Source organism: Geotrypetes seraphini, chromosome 1 (genome assembly GCF_902459505.1).
Source record: "Geotrypetes seraphini chromosome 1, aGeoSer1.1, whole genome shotgun sequence".
In the NCBI taxonomy this organism is placed as follows: Eukaryota; Metazoa; Chordata; class Amphibia; order Gymnophiona; family Dermophiidae; genus Geotrypetes; species Geotrypetes seraphini.
The window spans coordinates 236,244,858-236,271,194 of record NC_047084.1 but is presented as its reverse complement, the minus strand read 5'-3'; the positions used below and the strand labels follow the sequence as shown (position 1 = coordinate 236,271,194).

The 26,337-nt window shown below is 44.8% G+C and overlaps 1 protein-coding gene across 5 annotated transcripts in view; it reads left to right on the top strand.

Annotated features, from left to right (window-relative positions):
• Nucleotides 1-26,337, top strand: part of STIM2 (stromal interaction molecule 2) — a 276,251-nt gene that overhangs the window by 171,128 nt on the left and 78,786 nt on the right. For 4 of the 5 annotated variants that reach the window (XM_033947951.1, XM_033947961.1, XM_033947936.1 and 1 more), the window contains 2 exons: nt 9,724-9,839; nt 19,759-19,936. In XM_033947951.1, the coding sequence (XP_033803842.1) occupies nt 9,724-9,839; nt 19,759-19,936 (294 nt within the window). The remainder of the gene's footprint in view (nt 1-9,723; nt 9,840-19,758; nt 19,937-26,337) is intronic. The other variant, XM_033947944.1, reaches the window with a different exon arrangement.

Genomic DNA, 26,337 nt, shown 5'->3' with positions numbered 1-26,337 from the left:
TTTGTCTTGCAAAACACGTGCAAACCAAGTTACTTGCAGTCCAAGGTTTTACTGTAATGATAAAAATACATTTTATGTCAAGTCTGTTTTATTGAAAAATAACAATAAATCCATACAGAAATAACACTACAGAGTCTCCAATATGCTTATTATAACAAGTGGAGTCAAATTCCTTAGAACCCCACTAATAAAGTATTAACAACCACAAAGAGTAGGAAAACATTCTCCTGTCATCAAACAATGATAAAAAGACATTTTATGTAAAAATTCTAGCAGTATTTTATTAAATGATCTTTTAGTGCCTTCACTTTATTATTATAGAAAATAACAGAAAATTATTTGCTAATAGCAAAACACATACACTTTGGTGTAGTCATCTAACGATGGCATTCCAAACACTCAAGCATTCAATGTCTTCTTGAGATAGGATAAAGCCTGCGATGCTGTTCAACTTGCAACAAGGGAATGCCCTCCCTGTAGAGGTGGTAGAAGTAAAAACAACGATGGAGTTCAAAAATGTGTGGGATAGATACAAAAGATCTCTAAATAGAAAGAGGATAGTATTGACACAAAGCTCAACAGATCAACAACTATAACTTTGTGAGGTTTTGTTTTTTAAAAAATCTTTATTAAGTTTTCAAAGCCAACAAAAAGTGCAATACAATATACATACAAATAATAATAATCAAAAAGCACTTATAATCAATCAGTATCAATACAAAAATAAAAAACCCCTCTTCCAGCAAACATTTTCATCAGGGAGTAAACCAAACAAAAGATATACCCCCCTGGATGTGTGTATATTATAACAACAGAAATAAAGATAAAAGACAACTATAACGAATCCACAAAAGATGTCAATGGGCCCCAAACTAACTTGAATATCTTACTATGCCCCAGCATGTCTGCATTCATCTTCTCATACTTATAACTTAAGCATAAATTCGTCCACCAAAAAGTAAAACTAAGATGATCCCAATTTTTCCAATTACGAGTAACCATTTGCATGGCTATCCTGGTCATAATAAGGGAAAGCCGACATTTATATCTATCCAATGAGGGTTTAAGATGCATTATCATCTCACATATGACAACCTCATATGTCAGTAGAATCGATGACTCCAGTATGGTATTAATCTGTCCCCATATTGACTTTCAGAAGTTGAGTATCAAAGGACAATAGAACAGCAGATGATCCAGTGTCCCTATATCAAGATGACAGTGCCAGCATCTATTAGATTTAGAACTATCTAATTTCTGCAAACGAACAGGGGTCCAAAAACTTCTATGTAACAAAAAAAAACATGTTTGTCTCATAGATGCTGACACCGTACATCTCATCCTCCAAGTCCAAATTCGTGGCCATTGAGATGCAGAAATCTGCTGCTTTATCTCAATTGCTCCAAATGTTTCTAAGACTAGTTTTTGGTTTCTTATTCATATATCCAGATATTAATTTATACCACTGGGCGGCCTGATGCCTAGGAAATCTGTCTGGAAGCATAGGACCTGCAAGCTATACTGATTTTTTAGATTCCGTCAATCAGGGAACCCCTTCTGAATGGCTTGCTTCAACTGCAACCACTTATAAATTTGAGACTTTGAAATACCAAAAGATTGTTGCAGTCATGAGAAATCAAGCATTTTCCCATTTGATATAACATCTAGTGTATGTATACCCACCTACATTCAGTGCTTCTAGGCAATCTTAGACTCGCCAATTTGAATCTTGGAGTTTAGCCATAAGGATTGACACACACACAGAAGTAGTACTTAAATAGAAGCCCCAGCAGTGGGGAAGCAAAGCTGATGCAGGACAGATTTATACGGTCTGTGTTCAGTACATGGCAAGACAGATTGAGACGGGCTGAAGTTAGATTTGACAATGACTCCAGCAGTGGGGTAATATAACCGATAAGAACATAAGCAGTGCCTCTGCTGGGTCAGACCAGAGGTCCATCGTGCCCAGCAGTCCGCTCGCGCGGCGGCCCAACATGTCCAGGACCTGTGTAGTAGTCCCCTATCTGTACCCCTCTATCCCCTTTTCCTTCAGAAAATTGTCCAATCCCTTCTTGAACCCTAATACTGTACTCTGCCCTATCACACCCTCTGGAAGCGCATTCCAGGTGTCCACAACCCGTTGGGTGAAGAAAAACTTCCTAGCATTGGTTTTGAATCTGTCCCCTTTAAACTTTTCCGAATGCCCTCTCGTTCTTGTATTTTTTGAAAGTTTGAAGAATCTGTCCCTCTCTACTTTCTCTATGCCCTTCATGATCTTGTAAGTCTCTATCATATCCCCTCTAATTCTCCTCTTCTCCAGGGAAAAGAGCCCCAGTTTCTCCAGTCTCTCATACCCTTTATCAAACATGTCGCTCTCCTCTGAACCCTCTCGAGTATTGCCATATCCTTCTTAAGATACGGCGACCAATATTGGACACAGTACTCCAGATGCGGACGCACCATCGCCCGATACAATGGCAGGATAACTTCTTTCGTTCTGGTTGTAATACCCTTCTTGATTATACCTAGCATTCTATTTGCTTTCTTAGCAGCCGCTGTGCATTGTGCCGACGGCTTCATTGTCATGTCCACTATTACCCCCAAGTCCCTTTCTTGGGAACTCTCACTCAATAACAGCCCTCCCATCTTATAGCTGTACCTCGGGTTTTTGCTTTCTACATGCAATACTTTACATTTCTCTACATTAAACTTCATCTGCCATTTCGTCGCCCACTCCCCTAGCTTGTTCAGGTCCCTTTGTAATTCTTCTCAGTCCTCTTTAGTCCGAGCACCACGAGTTTGGTGTCGTCTGCAAATTTTATTATTTCGCAGTTCGTCCCTGTTTCTATGTCATTTATAAATATGTTGAATAGCAGCGGTCCGAGCACCGACCCCTGCGGGACACCACTCATTACCCTCCTCCAGTCCGAGTAGTGGCCCTTCACTCCTACCCTCTGCTTCCTACCCGCCAACCAATTCCTGATCCATCTATGTACATCTCCTTCCACCCCATGGTTCTTCAGTTTCTGAAGTAGGTGTTCATGGGGTACCTTGTCAAAGGCTTTTTGGAAATTTAAATATATGATGTCTATGGGGTCCCCTTTGTCCATCCGTTTGTTAATTCCTTTGAAGAAGTGTAATAAGTTTGTTAGGCATGATCTCCCCTTGCAGAAGCCATGTTGGCTTGTGATTAGAAGTTTATTTCTTTCAAAATGCTCATCGATGCTGTCTTTTATCAGCGCTTCCGCCATTTTCCCCGGAACTGAGGTCAGACTCACCGGTCTGTAATTCCCTGGGTCACATCTTGATCCCTTTTTAAAGATGGGTGTAACATTGGCTATCTTCCAATCTTCCGGGATCACTCCTGTTTTCGGGGATAGATTACAAACTTGCTGTAATAGTTTTGCTATTTCCTCCTTTAGTTCTTTTAGTACCCTAGGGTGGATTTCGTCCGGGCCCGGCGATTTGTCGGTTTTTATTGTTCTAACTGCCTTCAAGGCTTCTACATCTTCAAGGCTTACTTCTACTGTCCATGTCCCATGTCCCATATAAAACAATGTCCCATATAAAACAAGATGGTTCAGAATGGGCTGGCGTTAGCTTTGACAGCAACTGTAGCAGTAGGGCAGTATAGCCAATGCCAGATGGATGTCTACAGTCTGTATCCATATTTGGCAAGATGGATCATGAGCAAGTAAGTGTATATTTATACCACTTTCATAACATCTGCGCACAGGTCTTGCTTATCTCGGGGAGGGAAGAAATCTTATAGTGAAACTTAGCAAGTAAAATGAATAATTACTAGATTGTTGATTCAACATTTCCTTGATATGAATGTGACTGTTGGGCAGACTGGATGGACCATGTAAGTCTTTTATCTGTCGTCATTTACTATATTACTATGATCACTTATCCTGTATTTGAAAAGTTATCTGTGTTCTGCCAGTGTGACAGAGGTCAGGTGTTAAAAACATGATGGCAGATAAAGGCCAAACGGCCCATCCCGTCTGTCCATCCACTGTAACCATTATCTATTTCTCTCTCCGAGAGATCCCACGTGCCTATCCCAGGCCCTTTTCAATTCTGGTGGGGATGAATGTTGGCATGCATTGGTGGGTGCCAATACAAATGATCTTGGGTTGAGGTGCTATTTGACTAGTTTTAATGGAAATTGGAATTATCACCTATTGGTATTTGTTTGTCATCTGATGTGGCCTTATTTCACCGGTCAGCTGTATTAGGGGCAGTATTTTATATCGAGGAACTTTAAAAAAAAACCCAATAAAGACTATTTCTTGTAGAGGTCTGATCTCTGTATTAGTATATTCTTTAGAAGACATATCCTGATAAGTCACAAAAGATTGAAGGGAAGAAAGTTTATTGTGGTGTTAGCTCCCTAAAAAATGTTCTAGGAACAGCCCTTATGAGTGATTTTTATTTTCACTGCGATAATGAGAGAAGCAGGGAGAATTTACCATACAAAGAGAGAAATAATGTTGAATGCTGAATGCAAAACAATAAAAAAAGCTAATATAAAGTGTTCTTCAAGTTACCTAATCAGCACAGAGACCTAGAGCAATTTCATGCTTGGGTTTCTTACTATGGAGAAAAAGTGGGAGCCCTGAAGGCAACTAATGCTGCTCTAATTAAGGATAATTGTGTTATACACATCAAAGCAGAAAACCTGGCAAACATTATTTGCACCAAGAATGTTATTTTTCTAACTTTCTATGGAATATGTTAATAGCACCCACAAGATGAATAAGAATTTCTTTGTAGATATTTTAAAGATATATTTCCTGAAGTTTTATCCTTGGTCTTCCTGGCTCACTCTATGCCTGGTTCAGTGGTACTGAAACCTGTCCTGGGATACCCCATCTCTGTCAGGTATTTAGGCTGTCCAAAAATATATATATTTGAGAGGTTTGCATGCACTGCATCCTTTGTATGCAAACTTATTTGGGAGTGGCCAGAATCTTAGGCCACTCCCACTGCATCCCAGAATGCACTGCAAATTGGGCCTAAGATTCTGGATGGCCCAGTTGCCTAAGTCCCCTATAGGAGGGGGGACCGGGAAGGGACAGGCCCACCACTCTTGAGAAGGTGGGCCAGCCAGCTGGAGGCAGGGGGAGGGGAAGCCCGCGATATACAACCGGGGGGGGGGGAGCTTCCATCAGGAGGGACTGAGCATCCCTCCTGCCGGTAATGTTCAGGGTGGGCGGCAGGAGGGATTGGGCATCCCTTCTGCAAGTAGTCTTCGTAGGGGGTAGGGAGGGGTTGTCACTAAACTTATCGCAGTAGGGAGATCCCTTGTCACTATAAGCTCAGCAGCAACCCAATTCTCTAACTGGCTCCTGTGACATGGACATTGGTTAGAGAATCAGGTTCTTAGATGGGCTTAGGCACAATTCTCTATAGAATGTCCATGTGCAATTCTCAAAATCCGCTTAAGCGGTTTCTGAGATTGGACATCCTATACAGAATCCAAGCCTTAGTCTATAGGGCTGCAGCAGTAGACAGCAAGGTTGGGGCAACAGCAAGTATTCAGCCACCACTTTAGAATCAGGGTGCATTGCCCAGTTATCTCTTCCCTTTGGTACCCTGTTTCTCTGTCCAAATCACAGATGGGTGGGTGCAGCTCTGGCCAACTTGTGGGGGAGACTAGATGGACCGTGCAGATCTTTATCTGCTGTCATTTACTGTGTTACTATGTTCTTTTTTTTATTTCAGGTGATAGGGCCTGTGGAACCTTCTGACAACGTAGAACTCTTTCTACTCTTAGTTTCATAGTTTTAATTTTGCACAGAAATGTGCATCTACAGCTTTTCATGCACAATTATATAAAATATGAAATTGATTGCAGTAGTCAATATTTACTGTTAGAAATATCTAAAAATATTTCACTATGATTGCTTAGTGCAGGGGTAGGGAACTCCGGTCCTCAAGAGCCTTATTCCAGTTGGGTTTTCAGGATTTCCCCAATGAATATGCATGAGATCTATGTGCATGCACTGCTTTCAATGCATATTCATTGGGGAAATCCTGAAAACACAACTGGAATACGGCTCTCAAGGACCGGAGTTCCCTACCCCTGGCTTAGTGGTATAGCTTCAAGTAATAGTGAAAATCTGAACATAAATGGAAAAGGTTTTTTTTACCATAATTGTATTTATTTTTATTTTATTAGGCATTTGTATACTATTTATCAAGGTTAACTATCCCTTTCTGGATACGTCAATCGCTCCTCCTAAACTTACTTGCTCCACTTCATCACTGACGCTGACCCATTCTGCTTCTATTCCTTTCTCTCCTCTCTTCTACCTTCCAAAGTATTTAGATCAATGCTGTCTTTTTAAAATGTTTATTTTATTTTTATTTTTCCTCTAACTCTACTTTTCACTTCTCTATTACCCTCCAGGTACTTTAGTTAGATTGTGAGCCTTCGGGACAGTAAGGAAATTTTCCAAGTACCTTTCTTATTTCTAATCTTAATGTATATTTTCTGTAAACCGCTTAGAACCTAACGGATGTAGCGGTATATAAGAAATAAATTACATTACATTTTTTTACATTACATTACATTACATTAACTAAGCGTTTTACAATCAGGTACTCGAGCATTTTCCCTCTCTGTCCCAGTGGGCTCACAATCTATCTAACATACTTGGTGCAGTAGGTGATTGAGTGACTTGCCCAAGGTCACAAGGGGCAGCACAGTGTTTGAACCCACAACCTCAGGGTGCTGAGGTTGTAGCTCTAACCACTAGGTCACTCCTTCCTCCTTAAGGAATTAACATTTGATTTATTAATATTCTGTTGTCTGTTATGTTAGTCTGGCATGCTGCATAAACAGTTTGTTTTAACATGCTGATTTTGATAATAGTACAAAATGGTGCATTATTGGGATACATTTTCTAGAGAATTTTCTGAATATAAAATGTATTTTGTATGTGAAAACAAGATGCTATAAAAATGCAAGATTGTATATACGCTTATATATACATAAAACAAAGGGAAGAAACAATCTCAACACCAAAAACATGACGATGAACAGTGGAGATACCAATAAGTGAAGTCGACACCAATGACAGTAGGCACATTGAAGTTCTTAAAAAGTCCTTATTTAATGCTATTCCATATATGAGACTCAACATGGGCTGTGTCTTGGCACTGACGCCTGTATCAGGGGTCCTAACAAGTCTATGATGGGATTATCAATATTTCTTAATATTGTAACTTTTGTGGCTTCATATTAAGAAATATCAGCAATCCCGTCATAGATACCATAGATGTTTTAGGATTTCTGATGCAGGGGTCGGCACTGAGACATTGCCTTGTCAGATCTCAAGCATGAAATAGCATTACAGTAAATAAAGACATTTATAAGGACTTGGACGTACCTACTGTCTTCGGTGTATATATACTAGTGTTTAAGCCCATTACATTAACGGATGCTAGTAAAGCCTCCTTCCCTCACATGTCCCCTATTTTCAGCCCCAGCTCCAGCTCCAAACCCATTTTTACCCCACCAGCCCTCTTCTCCCTTTCAGCCCCAGCCCCCTTTTCTCACCATCAGCATTTTCCTCCCCATCCCAATTCCCTGTGCAGTGGCAGCAGAATCATACCCTCCCCCTCCATTTCCCTGTGCAGCAGCATTTCCCTCCCCCACCCCACTTCCCTGTGCAGCAGCATCTCTTCCCTGCTCCCCTTGTCCAGCAGTACCTTTTCCCTTCTCCCCTTGTGCCTCTTCCCTGCTCCCCCGGTCCAACAGCACCTCTTCCGTGCTCCCCCTGCTCCTCTTCCTTGCTCCCCCCGGTCCAGCAGCACCTCTTCCCTGCTCCCACTGTCCCTCTTCCCTGCTCCCCTGGTCCAGCAGCACCTCTTCCCTGCTCCCCTGTCCTCTTCCTTGCTCCCCCGGTCCAGCTGCACCTCTTCCCTTCTCCTCCGGTCCCTCTGTCCTGCTCCCCCTGTCCAGCAGCACCTCTTCCCTGCTCCTCCGGTCCAGCAGCACCTCTTCCCTGCTCCCCCTGTCCCTCTTCCTTGCTCACCTGATCCAGCAGAACCTCTTCCCTGCTCCCCCAGTCCAGCAGCACCTCTTCCCTGCTCCCCCTCACTGCCTTCCATACTTTGTCCCACCCCCACCCTCCGAAACCTGCCTGCCTGCCATCCCCCTGTGCAGTAGAACCCTCTCCCCCCGCCACTATCGCCGCCGTGCAGCCGACCCCACTGACCCTCCCACTGCGAGACAACAGTCAAACCTCCCGGCTCCAGCAGCGGCCGCATCACACTAAAGATGCTGCTTTGCGGCCTTCCCATGCTCTGATTTCCTCTGCCGCATCTCTGATGATGTCATCAGAGATGCGGCAGAGGAGATCAGAGCATGGGAAGGCCGCGAAGCAATGTCTTTAGTGTGATGCGGCCGCTGCTGGAGCCAGGAGGTTTGTGCGTCTCACGGTGGGAGGGTCAATGGGGGTTCGTGTGCGCCGGGGAGGGATGCACCGGGGGTGGGGGGGGGGGGTGCGACGGCGGCGGCAAAATGCTTAGACGAAATTGCTGGAAAGCAGGGACGGCCGCGTTATAAAATTTATCTGCCGACAAATGGCACAGGTTGTAAGCGTGTGGGGCCGTAGTAAGTTGTGTCGGGCTGTTGTGTGGTGCCGTAGTAAGCACGCATGCGCACTCTTGCTGGCCACGGATCTCGGAACACGCCGGTAAGAGTGCACATGCGTGCTTAGGGTTTTATTATAGTAGATATATATTCCTGCATATGTCTACACACAGTCACAGAAGTACATCATCTTGCTGGCACATGAATTTAGATGTGTATATAAGTGTGTGTGTGTGTGTGTGTATGTATGTATATATATTTATTTCTATTTATTTATTTAAAAATTTATATACCGCATAAAAACTATGCGGTTTACAAAATTACATGCATACATATTAAAAATGCTAAACATGTTTAGACAATACAAACACATATTAACTAACAATATCTAAATATTGTTAACTAAATATTAACTAACAATATCATTATTAAAACCTTCTTTTAAATTCATCCTACAACAGTGATTCCCAACCCTGTCCTGGAGGAACACCAGGCCAATCGGGTTTTCAGGCTAGCCCTAATGAATATGCATGAGAGAGATTTGCATATGATGGAAGTGATAGGCATGCAAATTTGCTTCATGCATATTCATTAGGGCTAGCCTGAAAACCCAATTGGCCTGGTGTTCCTCCAGGACAGGGTTGGGAACCACTGTCCTACAAGATGGAAAGATAAAATCCCATAAAAACATTAACAAAAAATACTATATATATATATATATATATATACACACACATGTAAATTCATGTGTAGACATATGAAGGGATGTAGTTTAGGCAGAGCAAAGTCAGTTACTTGGTATGTAATAAAATTTGCATGCACACATACAGAGTACATGTACATATTTACAGGTAAGTGTAAATATGTACAAGCATGTTTTGTGTGCTACCAAGAGAAATTTGTGATTGTTTTTTAAAGGCATATAGGGACTTTCTTGGGCTTTTCATACAGGTTTCATATTATAAAATTTTCCCAATTTTTCATATGTGCATATAATTTTAATGTTTGTTTATGTATAAATTGTGTGTATTTACATGAGTACATGCATATGTTTACAGTGCAATATAGAATGCATATTAGCTCAGATTTAATATCTGACTTATTATCTTTCACAGGATAGCAGTCAATGAACCTACTTTTATGATCTCCCAATTAAAAATTATTGATCGGAGTCATCGGCAGAAACTTCAGTTGAAGGCATTGGATGTTGTCCTGTTTGGTCCTTTAACACGTTAGTACTTTTTCATATTATATGATGCTACAAAAGTTTAGCAAATCAAGCAGTTTCTTTGGATTACAAATGTGTGCTAATAACTTGCTGAATGGAGAGCTGAAGACAGCAGCTACTTTTTAAATGGAAGCTGCTGACAGATTTGAGGACCAGAGGATTGAGCTTTAGACCAAAAATTTAAGTTTTCCCTACATGGAAATTGAGGTCACAAAAAAGGTGATATTTTTTCATTGGACTAAACCAGTGTATCGCAAACTGTGTGCCTCCTGAGATTCTAAGTGTGCCATGGCACACTGAGGAGGAAGAGAAGCGCCAGCCAGCTGACTTGCCTCTCGCTGCAAGGCACCTTCTGTAGGGCCAGAGGTTCACATGCCAGCGCTGCATATTTCTGCTGCCATCGCGTTTCTCTCTGCACACCCCTCCCCGCTGTCTCTCCCTCCTTCTCTCCCCCTTACAGACAGCATCTTCCTATTGCCAGACAGCATCTTCCTATTGCACCACCCCTCAACTAGCAGCGGCAGCTCCATATGCTTTTTAACTTGGTCATACAGATGCCGCTAGGATTAATTTAGACGCGGTTTCATCCGGGAGCCTCGGGGCCTTTGCTAGGCCGGCTGGCATCATCGAAATGAGCTGGCCTAGCAAAGGCCCTGAGGCTCCCAGATGAAACCGCGTCTAAATTAATCCTAGTGGCAGCTGTGTGAACAAGTTAAAACGCACACAGTGAGCTGCCGCTAGAGACAGGAGAAGTACTGCTGGACAAGGGAGGAGGGAAAGGGAAGGGAAAAGGGGGAGGAGGGAAGGGAAAAGGGGGAGGAGGGAAGGGAGAAGGGGTATTTCTTGGGAAGGGGAGAATGGAAGGGAGAAGGGATACTGCTGGATATGGGGAGAGGAAGAGGTGCTACTGGACAGGAGGCAGGGAAAGGGAAGAGAACTGTAAGAAGATAGTGGGCAGGGCTCAGGAGGCTTATTCCCTTCCCATTTTGTTTGCTTCTGATTTCTTACTGGGGAGGGAGGAGGAATCTTTAACTGCTGGGAGCGCAGGGGGCTACATTGCTTTGGTCAGCTTGTGGAGAGGGAGACTTTTAAATCATTTCCTGAGGTTCAAGCCCAATTTCACTTGGAGCTTGGGGATTTGTTTCCCTATCTCCAGATGAAAAAATTATATCATGAGAGCCAGAGTTGTGGAGCCTAAAGCTTGAATTGCTGTTGGGGGCTCCGGTGCAGAGAGGGTGCATGTCGGTCTGCGCACTTCTGGGTGCCTCAAGCCATGGCCACTACCTTTAGTGTGCCCCAGCTCGAGAAAGTTTGAGAGAGACTGGACTAAACAATACATGTCTTGGTTAGTGGAGTTACACGCCCTTTGTCATTAAGAATGTCTGATTTGAAATATGAGAGTTCCTTATTATATTTGAATTTTATTTATTGATCATGCAAAATTCACAGCCATAGCAAAAAGAAGTCATATCACAACACAACTAGAATATGAATGTGATACCATTCAAATATTTTTTCATATAAACACTCCTCCACCAATCCCTATGCCCTCCTCCTCCTCATATTCCCCTCTCCCCATTCCCTCCTGCACAATACCTGAGAGCTTTATTAAAAGCTTGCATGTAATTTTTCTTTGGCTACATTAATTGCTTTATGAAGAGATGTATTCAAGACAATGTACAACAAGTAAAGTTTGATGTAAACCTAAAATGTTATTAACAGCGTAACAATAGTAAAATGACCACAAATAAGCATAAATACAACTTGGTGAAGGCATTTTGAATCCTAGTAATAGGACTAGTAAGATATAGTATCGGAAGTACCATATTTCCCCATATATAGGCCGCAGCCTATACATAGATTTTGCAAACCGGCCTAGTGGGTGTGATTTGCTTAAATGGGGCCGCCTATATATATGGAGCAATACATCACCTCCCTCCCCCTTAAATACCTTGGACAGCCGCGCCTACCTCCTCCAAACACACTGGGTAGGAGTGATGTTTGCGATTTTCTATTGCTGTTACTACAATACAATGAAACAAGTGTAGTGCGATACACAGATAGGACAAGATGATTGTTACAAAGTCATTGGGATAAATAGATGGATGACTGAACTGAAGACAAATTACTCTAGATCAGACATGTCAAACTCTAGCCCACGGTGTAGTAAAATTTGGCCCACCAGACAATTAAAAAGTTTAACTTAAGTTGGCCCTCCGGCAGACAGTGCATGCAGTGCCTCCCGCTATTACCTTCCGCTAATTTCGGCAGCCTGCAGAGAGAATCGCCATAGCTGTAGCAATCCTTGCAGGCTGCCGCCAACCTGAGCACCACGTTACCTCTGCCACGATCCTGCCCCTGACATCAGAGGAGGGCCTGGATCACGGCAGAGGGAACGTGGTACTCAGGACAATGGCAGCTACAGTGATCCTCTCTGCAGGCTGCCAAAATTAGCTGAAGGTAAGACCTTGCTTTAAGGAATCAATGGTTATATCTTTTCCCTGCAATTTAGTTGTACAAAGAAAATGTTCATATACTTGACTGTCCACCAGAGAGGTTTCCTTTCCCTTTTCTACCTCTTGAACTATGTTTCTTTCCTCTAATTTTAAATTAAAGATCTAGGTCTTCTATTTCCAGAGAAGCCTGCATGGAGGCCACCAGTTTTTTGTTGTTGTTTTTTTAACTCCTGCAGTTCAAAGGCATGAGGAAATTCTCCACCTGAAAATCCTCTCTCCACTGCTTCTGCCTCAGACAGCTGTTTTCCACCAACTTCTTTCCCCAGTGGCTCAGGGAGATGATCTTCTAAAATTTAGAGGGTTGGAGAGGTTGTAACCCTATGCTTCTACTAAGACTAAGGGGTCCTTTTATTAAGATGTGCATTTAGGCACTGAATCGGTTAGTGTACCTTAATAAAAGGACCCCTAAGTATCTTAATAAAAAATTTGGCCTGAGACTTGCCCTATGTTTTAGATTTCAACCCCTTAAGTGATTGAGTTTGACACCCCTGCTCTAGATATATAGTTGAATAAGATGAGGAACTGGTCTAAGTTAAAAGGAGTTCAACTAGCTCAGGTGCAGAATGAGTAGACAATCACCATGTATATTAAAGGCTTGGGAGAAGAGCTAAGCTTTCAACCCAGTCCTCAAGATAAATCCAGCAAGTGTGGTTTTCAAGCTATCCACAATAAACACACATGAGATAGATTTGCATACAATGAAGACTGTATCTCATGCATTTTCATTGTGGGCATTCTAAAAACCTGATTTCTGAATGTGTCTTGAGGATTAGGTTGAGAGCCCTTGCATTGATGGATTACTTCTCTATGTGCAACAATGAATGAAAAAGCTACGGTATCCTTTTTTTTTTTTTTTTATAGATGTCAGATGAATAGCAAAGCCAAATATATTTTGGACTGGGAAAACTTGGCGTGGGTTGAGGTGAACTTAAGCTATGTTAGTTGTGCAGAACTTAAAAAATAAAATCCATGCTTATGGGTGTTCCATGAAGTTGAACAACATTATTAGGAAAAATGTATAAGGAAGTACTGTTCTTTTTTACATATGATTTCATTTCTGAGAAAAAAGAAGTTTTAAATTTTTTTTTTAAAACTATCTTATGTAATGATGATACCATTAAAAGTTTAACCAAACTTTTCCATTCCTTATTAGAATGCTATAAAAGCAGCATATTGGTGTGTATGTAAAGAATGAATGCGCCTTAAGTATCTGGTGAATAATGAAGAAAAACTTTATTTCCATAAACTATATAGTACAAAACCATTGAAAACTTGAAAACATAGGAGAAAAATGCCAAGTAGTAAGATCTAAAGAAGAAACAATAGGATTAAATTGTGATATCAAAATTTGAGGTTGCTAACTATAATATACTGTACAAACATACCCCTTCCCCCGGCAGTCAGAGGTAGGCACCTGAAATCAAAATGGTATCTACAGCCATGTGGAAAAAATTAGGACACCCCATGAAATATTCAGTTTTTTCTTAAGAAATATTCACATATCGATGTCAAATCTTTTTTTTATTTATCTCTCTGGAAAAGAAAGTGATGTAATTGCAGATAAACAACAAAAATTTTCCTTGATTTACTCATGAAACAAAATATATCTACAAAAATGTGTATTCTGAGGAATAAATTAGGACATCCTAATAGCTAGTGTTACCCCCCTTTGGCTGAAATAACTGCAGTGAGATGCTTCTTATAGCCATCTACCAGTCTCTGACATCGGTCTGAGGAAAGTTTTTGGCCCACTCCTCAATGCAGAATTCTTTCAGCTATGAGATGTTTAAGGGGTTTCTTGCATGTACAGCCCATTTCAAATCACCCCACAGCATCTCAATGGGATTAAGATCAGGGCTTTGATTCGGCCACTCCAGGACTCTCCATTTCTTAGTTTCCAGGCAGTACTTGGTGGATTTACTGGTATGTTTTGGGTCATTGTCATGTTGCAGGGTCCAGTTCCACTTCAGCCTTAAGTTTTTTTTTACAGATGTTCTCACATGTTCCTCAAGCACCCTCTGATACATGGTAGAATTCATGGTGGATTCTATGATGGTGAGCTGGCCTGGTCCTGCTGCAACAAAGCATTCCCAAACCATGACACTTCCACCTCCATGCTTCACAGATGGTATGAGGTTCTTTTCCTGGAATGCTGTATTTGGTGTATGCCAAACATATCCTCTTTTCTGGTGTCCAGATAATTCAATTTTAGACTCATCTATCCATAGAACACTATTGCATAAGTCCTGGTGCTTGTCTACGTTCTCTCTGGCAAACTTCAGTCTAGCCTTGATGTTTCTCTTAAAGAGCAAAAGTTTCCTCCTTGCACATCTCCCATGCAATCTCTTTCTGATTGTAGCGGCAGTGCCATCAGTTTTTGCAAGTCCCGTGAGAACTGACTGCAGCCATTCAGGGAGCGGCGCGGGCCTAGGCTGGAGTGTGAAAAGCTTGCTCCCCGCTGGCCCCGACATAATGAGGCAGCCATCCAGCGAGGGAGGAGCAGGAGCATGGAAAGCTCGCTCCTGTTGATACACTGCTGGACCACCAGGATTTAAGGGGGATTTCAAAAGGTACTCAGGGGGGTAAAAAATTGTTATATTCGCTCCATAAGATGCACAGACATTTCAACCCACTTTTTTGGGGGGAAAAGTGCATCCTATGGAGCAAAAAAATATGGTAATTTACCCCTTGTTGTCATTATTAGAAAATATAGAATAGTAGGCATTATTTGTGGGTGATGTACAATTAATAATGCCAGCACATAAAAATGTGAAAGACCCTGTTGTTTTATTTATAACCCACCTTTCGCAAGGAAGCTTACAATATAAACATACATAATAAAAAAAATAAAATACATATAAAACAAGAAAGATAAGCAACCAGCGCTTTCATAAATACAATGTTAATGAAGTATATAGATATTTGGGGAAATTACTAAAAAGTAAACTCAAATTAAGTAATTCTAAGACAAATATTAAAACATGGTACAATAATATAGTTTCTAGTGCAGTAGGTGTTTCATTCTGGAAAAGCAGGTAATTTCCCCATGGCCGCAAGCCTTTGCAGAAGGTTCCACTCCAGATTTTTTCTGTATCTCTCCTACTTCACTAAGAGCTCGATTGCCACCTACAGTTTTTCCCTTATGCACATGAGCCTGAAGGAGTATTTCTGTTATGCTTTGCCTTTTTTCTTTATTTTAGTCGGGGGTTTTTGTCTTCAGGTTTTGGTGCTCAAGAGCTTCCCAATTCCTGGGTTTAGCTCTGCCTGCGTGGAGAAGAAGCAGTCTGAGAGTCTGCAGCTGACAGGCCAATCTCTTGTGGTACCTTTTAGCCAGCCTGCAGAAATTTTTTTGGAACTCGGGGCCATCCCTGGTTAGCATTGTTCACCTGCTTTGCAGGGGTTGAGTACAGGCTGTTAGCCATCTATAGGAGGCTCAGCGGTATCTCACAGGGTACTGGCTATGTTTTCATTTCCCCCCTTTTGGCTTTATGCATCTATTGGCCCATGGGGGTGGGGGTTCAGTTAGACTCTGTGTCCAACTGGCAGCCCAAAGATCAGCACTGGAGGAGACATTCTTCATGAGGCAGTGAGTTTCTTCTCTCCAGCTACTGTTGAGGGCTCAGGCACATTGCCAGCATAGGTTACAGTAAGTAAGGCTGTTTTAGCCTATGACATGAATCGGGGAGGGGGGGAGGGCTGAAAATCAAGACTTTGGTAGTTTTTGCTTTTGGCCCCCCATGTTCCCCCACCCTTAAAATCCTAAATTTGTCATTTACATTTCTTTTTGCCAAGTTTGTCATTTGATATACCGTTTATCAAGGAATACCTAAACGGTTTACAATAATGAAATATACTTGAAAAGGTAAATAAAAACAGGACCGAATAAAAGAATTATAAATAAAATAGTGGAAGAGATTATATAACAAATAGTATATAGACAGTAGGGGGACAGGAAGGTGAAAAAATACATCGAGAATAAAAGAAAAGGGGGAGGAAAAAAAGGGAGAGAACAATAGGATAGGGTTCGTTTCTAAGGAAGCATTTATCATTATCTGCATGGATGTTTTACGAGCTCTGCATGACAAGTTTCATCTCAAGTATTATAAGCATCTTTGAAGAGGAAGATTTTTATTTTGAATTTAAATTTGTCTAGGAAGAGTTCAGTTCAGATGTATAACGGTAGGACGTTCCACAGTGATTGAAAAGATAGTTTTATAGGTTGTATCATAGAATATTTCCCATATAGATGGAATTGCTAGTAACTTTTGATTATTAGACCGAGGTGTCCAGGAGGGAATATAGAGAATCATATATTTGTCAATGAAAGCTGGAGTGTTAGTGCTGTGTGCTTGGTTTTGTAGGTGAGAAGGAGTATTTTGTATGTTATCCAGTGTGTGATGGGTAGAGAGTGGTAGCAATCTGGAACGCTCTTCCAGAGGCTGTTATTAGGGAAAGCACCATTCAGGGATTCAAGAAAAAGTTAGATAAGTTTCTGCTGGACCAGAACATAAGCAGGTAAGACACGCAGGTAAGACTAGACTCAAATAGGGCACTGGTCTTTGACCTAAGGGCCGCTGCGTGAGCGGACTGCTGGGCACGATGGACCACTGGTTTCACCCAGCAGTGGTAAATCTTATGTTCTTATTTTAGTGATCTCTCTCTTTTTTTTTTTTTTTTTCCAAAAGGTTCCTGAAGCTTCAAATCTTCTCATTTTACCTCAATACTGGTGGGAATGATGTCCTTGGGCTCTTTTACCCCTAATACACAGGAGCTCAAGCGTCACATGTCGCATAGCACAGAAAGGAGGTGCAGAAGCATCCAATTTAGCTTTTGCTTAGCTTTCAGGCTAGGCCGGTGGTTCAGGCCTTTTTCTTTTCTGGACCTGGAAACAGCAGCCATCCTATGCGGAAGAGCATGGAGGTTGCAGAGAACAAGAGTTGCAAACTAGCCATCTGCTGGTGATAACATGATGTCTGGCGTGGCGCATTCCCCTGAATTTATAAATGGGTCATTCCATGTGAAGTGGTCCAGAACTCCCCAATTGACCATCTCAGAAACTGCTGAAATTTTTTCAGGGGATACTTTGGGACCTCTGATGATATCCAAAGTTTTGGGGCATGATCACAAACCAGGTCCAGAGTTAAGGACCCCTTTATTTGGCCCACTTTTTTGTATCTGGAAGATGTCAAGTGTGGACTTTCCTTGAAACGTGACCAATTGACCTGGAATTACCCCAATTTTGATGTGGAAAGTCTTTCAGGAAAGCCGTTCTAGAACAGAGAAGGCAGGCAGTGCTTTGGATACCACACGTAAGACCTCCAAGGGTGCATTTGCCTTGCCACTGACCAGGGCTTGGGAGACCTTTCTGATAGAGATATAGATGATGACGGGACACTTACTGTTCTCTTATTGTTGCAAGATTCGCCCACCCTGGTGGAGTATATCAGGTTTCTTGGATCCCATGGTGGCCCTGGATTCTGGGGATGATCCCACGGTTCTGCACTTATTCAAGCCCTCGGCTCTGCTGTTCTTATTTCTGAGTTTTCTGTGAGCTAAATTTGGACTCCCAGCTGGTCCCCTCTACTTCTTCCCTTATGAGTGGAGTGAAAATTCAGTCTTCTACGGTTCCCTGGCATCCTGACATTAATACCTTAGTCACCAGTCTTGCTCAAGGTAGTAAGAACCAGGTCTCAGCTATATCCTATGGCACAGGAGTGCCAACAGCTGTTTACTAAGCCAAAGGTGGTTGCACAAATTATTAAGCGCACCTCTCTTCCGAGTGTGGTGTTAAAAGGATATGCAGGATTGTTGAGTGGATGTAGTTCTCAAGAAGTTTTTCAAGGCATTGACTTTGGGAGTCAAAGCAGCCTTGGTGGCGTCCTTTGTGACATGTGCCTGTCTTTCCAGGCTATGCACTCTGGAGAGCAAGGAGCCCGTACCTCAGCTCCTCTTGTCTGGGGTAGATTATATAGCAGATGCTTTCTATGACATTATTTGGGTCATGAGCAAAGCGTCAGCTTATTCTGCACGCAGAATGCTCTGGATCAGACAATGGGCTGAAGGTTCCAACTCCAAGGCTACCCTTTTAAGGGACAATTGTTATTTGGAAATAGTCTGGACAATCTTTTGACTTGTGTGGTAGATCATCTACCCAAGACACTGCCTGATAGCAGATCCAGGGCCTCTAGAGGCTCAGGGTGCTCTAATTTTCATGGCTCCAGGCAGTCTCGTCTTAATAACCTACAAATGCATTCACTCAGCTGCCTGTCACTCTCTCTCTTCCCTATGGTCTCCCTCACGAGCTCCACTCAGCTGGTAATTCCCTCCTATCTGTGTCCTTCTCTTTCTCAGTCAACTCCAAATTCTATACTTCTACCTTGCTGCACGATATGCTTCGAACAAGCTGCCCTAATCCGTACAGTGGGCTCCATCTCTGGAAGTGTTCAAGGCCTCCTATCTTTATTCTTCTTTTCCTCTTTCAACTCTAGACTCCATCCCTTTTACCTTTCTGCGTGGTATGCTTGGAACAAGCTGCCCTAATCCCTACAGCGGACTATGTCTCTGGCAGTGTTCAAGGCCAAGTTGAAAGCCCACCTCTTCGAGATTGCTTTCAACTCCTAACTCCTCTCATCCATAGGAGGGGCCTTAAACATCCTGGGCCAATCAGAGCCTCAGGCCCCTCCCTGGTGCATCCCGGGATGTACTTGGGAAGGGAAGGCCTGCCATTTTGAAGAGGAGGGCCTGCTGGCCAGAGGGAGTAGGCATCCCTCCGGCCAGCCATCTAAGTAAGCTAAGGGGGAGAGGGCAGGGTTCATCGGAGGCACAAGGGGGGTTACGTGGCAGTGGGAGAGAGTGTGCATCCCTCCCACTGCCGGGGGGGGTATTGCTTGACAGCGGGAGAGAGTGGGCAAATTTAGTGAATCTTCCTCTCTGCTAACCTCATTTACATGAGCGTTTTTTGGAGAATGACTTGCTTTTTAAAAAATCACTACTATAATGGGTGCGACAGCAGCCTGTCGGTTCTTAACATGAATTTTTGAGAATCTATCCCTTAGTCATTGTGCTGAACTGCAGAGGGCCTTTTCTCTGTTCTCCACTTGTTACTAGAGCCTGGGCTATAAGCAACAGATGTAAAAAAGAAAAAGGTGAAAAATTACCCATATAGTTACAGATGAAAGCCCATGTTGACCCAGCTTGTTAAATAGAACAGGACAGAATAGGACCCATTCTGATTAGATTAGAAGTTTTGATTAAGAAAACTCTTCCCCCACCAGCACTACCACCAAAGAAATTATACTGTGAGTAATGTGTGTGTTTGTAAAAATTAACCTGGGATGTTTCTGTAGGTATGGTTTCTGTCATTAATATCATATGAACATTAATTTGATCTGTAAATGTTTTCACAGGCCCACCTCACAACTGGCTTAAGGATTTTATACTTACAATTTCTATAGTGATTGGTGTGGGAGGCTGCTGGTTTGCATACACCCAGAACAAGACTTCAAAGGAGCATATCACTCAGATGATGAGAGACTTGGAAAGCCTCCAAAAAGCAGAACAGTCTCTCCTTGAACTCCAAGAAAGGTAGGATTGTTTCCTAAAGTATAAAGCAGTGAGTCTCAAACATTTCTAGTGGCCTTAGAGACACTAGGGTTATCAAGACAGAGAAAATAGAAGAGTACCTGAATAGTGACTTGTGTTCAGCTTGACCTTTGAGAAAGATGAGTAATAAATGTAAAATATAAATTCAAATGATGGGATCAGAGAGACGCAAATATAACAGATGTAGAATGGAAATTGGCAGCTGCTGGATCAAGCAAGGGAATACTGGAATTCTTAAAATAACATATGACAGCAGATAAAGACCCACACAGTCCATCTAGTCTGCCCAAAAAAGGCAGCTACTCCGTCATAATCAAATACTGCATCACCAATAAAGCAGTCACAATCATGGGAAAGTGGTTTTATAAATTTTGATTTACCATATTTTCACGTAGATAACGCGCACCCGTGTAAAATGCGCACACAGGTATAGCGCGCGGAAAACACAAATTTATGTACAGAAATTTTTGTATACCGCGCATGCTGCCCGACTCTCCTCTGGCCACCCCGACTCTCCTTTCGCCCGCCCCGACTCTCCTCTCCCCCTTGAAGTCCTGTCCCCACCCTGAAAGCCTGATGCACCCCCCGACGTCCGATTCACCCCCCCCCCGCAGGACCGCTCGCACGCACCCGCACCCCCACCCTGAAGGACCGCTCGCACCCCCACAGCCTCCCCCCCCATCATGTAGAAGCTCCTACCGGTGTCCTGCTGCTTCCTCTTGGCGGTCCCGCCCTTTCTCTGATGTCAAGCCCTCTTGCCCCGCCGACTCCCCGACACGATCGGGACAAGAGGGAGCTCAAGCCCTCTTGCCCCAGCCAACCGCGGCACCCCCGACACGATCGGGGCAAGAGGGAGCTCAAGCCCTCTTGCCCCCCCCCTGACTCCCCGACACGATCGGGTTAAGAGAGAGCTCAAGCCCTCTTGCCCCAGCCAACCGCAGCACCCCCGACACGATCGAGGCAAGAGGGAGCTCAAGTCCTCTTGCCCTCCCCGACTCCCCGACACGATTGGGGCAAAAGGGAGCCCAAGCCCTCTTGCCCCACCGACTCCCCAACTCCCCGACAATATCGGGCCAGGAGGGAGCCCAAGCCCTCCTGGCTCTGGCGACCCCCCCCCCCCCCGCTAGTTGTTCGGGCCAGGAGGGAGCCCAAGTCCACCTGGCCCTGGAGACCCCCCCGCTATTTGTTCGGGCCAGGAGGGAGCCTAAACCCTCCTGGCCATGGCGACCCCCTACCCCCACCCCGCACTACATTACGGGCAGGAGGGATCCCAGGCCCTCCTTCCCTCGACGCAAACCCCCCTCCCCCCAACGACCGCCCCCCCAAGAACCTCCGACCGCCCCCCCAGCCGACCCGCGCCCCCCCTGGCTGACCCCGACACCCCCACCCCCCGTACCTTTGTGTAGTTGGCCGGACAGACGGGAACCAAACCCACCTGTCTGGCAGGCAGCCAACGACGGAATGAGGTCGAATTGGCCATCCGTCCCAAAGCTCCGCCTACTGGTGGGGCCTAAGGCGCCTGGGCCAATCAGAATAGGCCAGGGAGCCTTAGGTCCCTCCTGGGGGCGGGGCCTGAGGCACATGGGCCCAACCCGACCATGTGCCCAAGGCCCCGCCCCCAGGAGGGACCTAAGGCTCCCGGGCCTATTCTGATTGGCCCAGGCGCCTTAGGCCCCACCAGTAGGCGGAGCTTTGGGACGGATGGGCCAATCCGGCCTCATTCCGTTGTTGGCTGCCTGCCGGACAGGCGGTTTTTGGCTCCCGTCTGTCCGGCCAACTACACAAAGGTAAGGGGGGTGGGGGTGTCGGGGTCAGCCAGGGGGGTCGCGGGTCGGCTGGGGGGGCGGTCGGAGGTTCTTGGGGGCGGTCGTTGGGGGGAGGGGGGTTTGCGTCGAGGGCAGGAGAGCCTGGAATCCCTCCTGCCCGTAATGTAGTGCGGGGTGGGGGTAGGGGGTCGCCGTGGCCAGGAGGGTTTGGGCTCCCTCCTGGCCCGAACAACTAGCGGGGGGGGGGGGGTCGCCAGAGCCAGGAGGGCTTGGGCTCCCTCCTGGCCCGATATTGTCGGGGAGTTGGGGAGTCGGCGGGGCAAGAGGGCTTGACGTCAGAGAAAGGGCGCGACCGCCGGAAGAGGAAGCAGCGCAGGCGCAGGGCTCACAGAAGGGCCGGGACTGCAAAGAGGAAGCAGCAGGACACTGGTAGGAGCTTCTAAATGATGGGGGGGTCCGGAGGCTGTGGTGGTGCGAGTGGTCCTTCAGGCTGGGGGTGCGGGTGGGAGTGCGTGCGAGTGGTCCTTCGGGGTGGGGGTGCGGGTGCATGCGAGCGGTCCTTCGGGGTGGGGGTGCGAGCGTTCCTGCGTAGGGGTGAATCGGACGTCGGGGGGGGGGGGGGAACTATGTAAAAAAAAATTGTACAACGCGCTCACACGTATAACGCGCAAGGTTATGCGCGGTTTGTAAAAATCATGTATAACGCGCGCGTTATATGCGTGAAAATACGGTAGCTTAGTCACATTTATTGTCAATACATAATTGGTTACAATGTTAGTCTGACAACATTTTGCTTGCTTGCTTTTAACTTTAAGGTATCTCCCTTTTCCCTCTGAGAAGCACATATGCAACATAAAACACTTATGTGTTCTTACTACTATTACTATTATTATTCATTTCTATAGCACTACTAGATGTACACATTATATGCAGGTACTTTCTCTTTCCCTTGTGGACTAAAAATCTAAATTTTTGTACCTGGGACAATGGAGAGTTATGTGACTTGTCCAGGGTCGAGCTGTAGTGTAGAGAATGACACAGTGGTTGTTACCCACGGGTAGCCCGCCAAAACGGTTGTGGGGGGGGGAAGTGCTCACGACAGGTACAGGGACAAGGCCATCCACCGCTCCATGGAGCGGTGAATGACCTTGTCTCCGCAGTTATGGGAGGGAACATGTGCGGTCACCGATCACCCCTTCCCTCCTTCCTTCCTACCTATCGGCCGCATCTATCTATCTCCCTCCCTCCCCCTTACCTTCTGGCGCATATTACTTTACAGTGTTAAAGCCGCCGGAGCCTTCCTGAAATCTCGTTTGTCTGCAGATGGAAGCTTCTCCTCTGACACAACTTCCAGTTGCGTCAGAGGAGAAGCAGACGCACGTGACTTCAGGCAGGCTCTGGCGGTTTGAACTCTGTAAAGTAAAACGTGCCAAAAGGTAAGAAGGAGGGAGATGCTCAGACCGGACCGCTGAAGGACGGTGGAAAGGAACAGACCCTGAAGGGGGTTGGCGAGAGGGAAGGGTGGTGGTGGAAAAGAAAGGAACAGTTACTGAAGGGGGGTGAGAGGAACAGACGCTGAAGGGAAATGGGGACGAGAGAGTAGGGAGAAGATGCTGGAAGGGACAGTTGTCGCAGGGATGGGGCGGTGACGGGGACAAATATTCTCCCCGTGTCATTCTCTACTGCAGTGGGAATGAACCCAATTCACCAGGATCATAGTCCACTCCACTAATCATTAGGCTACTCCTCTACTCTGCTATTTTCAGATCACAGAACATAGAACTCTGCCCGGTTCTGATCCTACTTCCCAATCACTGAAGTTGCCATCAAAGCCCACTCCAGCCTATCCAAATCTGGTTTTCCATTATCTAGACAATGGCGTTAAAAGTTTGTCCTAGGACCGTGGCAGCCTGCTAGGTTTACTGCAGCACCGGCGATCCTCTGCAGGTTGCCATAATTAGCTTTGAAGGTGAGATCAGGAGGCATGGGGAGAAGCTGGAGGATGCTAGAGAGAAGGGGGAAACATGCAGGTCTTTGGGAGGCCCCCTTGGTGTAGAAGTACACGTCGGGAGAGAGGGAAGGGGGGGTTTCCAAAGAGACATGCATATGCCGGATTGAGGGTGGGGTGGGGTTGGGGGAGGACAGGAAAGAAAAGAAAATTGTTGCAAGAGGAGTGACAATGATGAGAGAGGGAGAAATGGACATGGGGTGGAGGAGAGGGAGAAATGGTGCATGGGGAGAGAACATGTTGGGTTGGGGTGGGAAGAAGGGAGTCACTTGAGGGAAGAAGCAAGGAGAGAGAGAGCATGAAGAAAGTGTTGGAGAGGGCGAGATGGATGGGGAGGATAGAAAGAAGGGAAGAAGAAATATCACACTCAAAAGAAGGGGGAGAGGGCAGAGAGTGAAAAGTTGGACTCATGGAGAGAAGTTAGTTGGGGGAGGGAAGGTGGAGGAGAAGCAGCATGCAGGAAGAAGAGAGAAAAAAATGTTGGACTGGTGGAAAGGAGGGAGAAATGTTGGAATGAGAGGGGGACCAGGAAGGAAGAAAGGAAGGGAGATGGAATGCAGGGAGCAGAAAGGAGGAAGGAAATGTTACACTGGTGGGGGGGGGGTGAGAAATGACCATAGAAAGGGAGAGATACCAGATCAGGGAAGGAGGGGGAGTCTGGTAACGCTACAGAAATAATAATGACAGTAGTAGCAGAGAGAGATGCCAGATTATGGGAAAGAGAGGAGAGAGATGCCAGACTGGGAAGGGGGGCAGGAAGGAGAAGGTTGTTGGACTACTGTGGGGGAAGGAGAGAGATGTCAGACCATGGAAATGAGGAGGGAAGGAGAGAGAGATAGGAAGGGAAGAGAAGACATGGAAAAGTAGATTTTGAGAAGAAAGCAGAAAAATGGAAAAATTGAATGTTAAGATAATGCCAAAGATGGATGCAAGGCAGAAATTCAAGAAAGAGAAAAAAAGTCAGTGGATAAGAAGGCACTGGATACATAGTTAAAAGCACAGAAAAATAGTCACCAGACAACAAAGGTAGGGAAAATGATTTTATTTTCAATATAGTGATTAAAATGTATCAGTTTTGAGCATTTATATTTGCTGTGTACATAAGAACATAAGAACTGCCATCTCCGGATCAGACCTTCAGTCCATCAAGTCCGGCGATCCGCACATTGGAGGCCCAGCCAGGTGTACACCTGGTGTAATTTTAGTCACCCATATCCATATATTGTGTGTATATGAAAAATGAATGGAAAAAATTGCATTACAATTAGTAAAGGGGGTGAAATCTGGCTCAGAGCTTGGGTGGGCCTAGGGCGGAGCTTGGGAGGTCTGTGGTTGGGGTACTCAATTGATATTTGTTAGACCTAGGGGGTACTTAGCTTGAAGTAGTTGAGGAACACTACTGTAGGCAATCAGCCGGCATCAACGCCTCTCCTTCCCTCTTCCCTTCTGGCACCCCCTTCTGGCATCTCAGAGCCTGTCTGGAGGGTCTCTGTGCGGACGTTGACGTGATGATGTCATGCTTGCCCGTGATGTCATCGCAGCAATGTCCACAAACTTCCAGGTGCCTCGAGCTGTGGTCACTACCTTTAGTGTACCCCGGTTCCAGAAAGTTTGAGAGACACTGGGATAGACCATATGGTCTCTTATCTGCCTTCAGTTTTTATGTTGTTCTTGTTGTCCATTATAGGTAGTTTTTATCTGCACTTTTATTTGTAGATCACTTGAACTAGCTAGCCTCAGGTGCTTTATTACAAGTCTCTTTGTTGATCCTATTTGTTATAGAAAATGAAGTTCCTTTACCTGTGCTGTTTATGTAAGGATAGCAACACCTCAGTGGAGTCACCCAACTCATCCTCCTATGTTTTGAAGGCGTGTTTTTTAAATCAATTTTTATCTCTGCCGGTTATAAAGCTCTCTCAGAAACAGTGTATCTCTTATTTCCACACCACAATTCAACTCCCTGTAAGCTTGAGCCACACAGTTCAAGAAGTTTGGGAAGTCTTGGATGCTAACAGAGTCAATTGCAGTGTGGAAATGGAAGAGGAATTGTTTCTGAGCAGTTAGCAAGGTAAGGGGACTAGTTGTCGGTTTCCAAAGCACATATGTTGCCTGGGAGCGACACATATGAGAATGAAAGATCAAGAGAGAATGTGTGTGTGGGGGGGCATGGTAAAAGAGAGAGACTGGGCGAAAGCTTGGGTGAGTGAAGGATGTATTATTAGAGAGTGAGCAACAGACTGAGTCTAGGTGAAGGTTTGGTGTGATATGTGAAATGAAGAGTCAGTTTCTTCTTTGCCTCACCTATCAAAGGGATGGTATACACTAGTGCTGTCCGATTCATGATTCGAATCAGTTCACCGATTCACTTTGGGTGAATCGATTCGAATCGATTAAAAAAAAAAAATTGGCTTCCCAATTCGGCTGACCCTCGCCCCCTAAAGCAGGAGCGGTAGCGCTACTCTTGCTGGCCAGCCGCTGCTGCACCTGCTTTAGAGGGAGAGGGGGGACGGTCAACCGGTTAGTGCTGATGTCCAGCTTTCTCCCCTGGCATCCGGTTCCCCCCCATCCTCCTTGCACCATTTACCTTAAAGAAGCAGCCTGCAGACAAG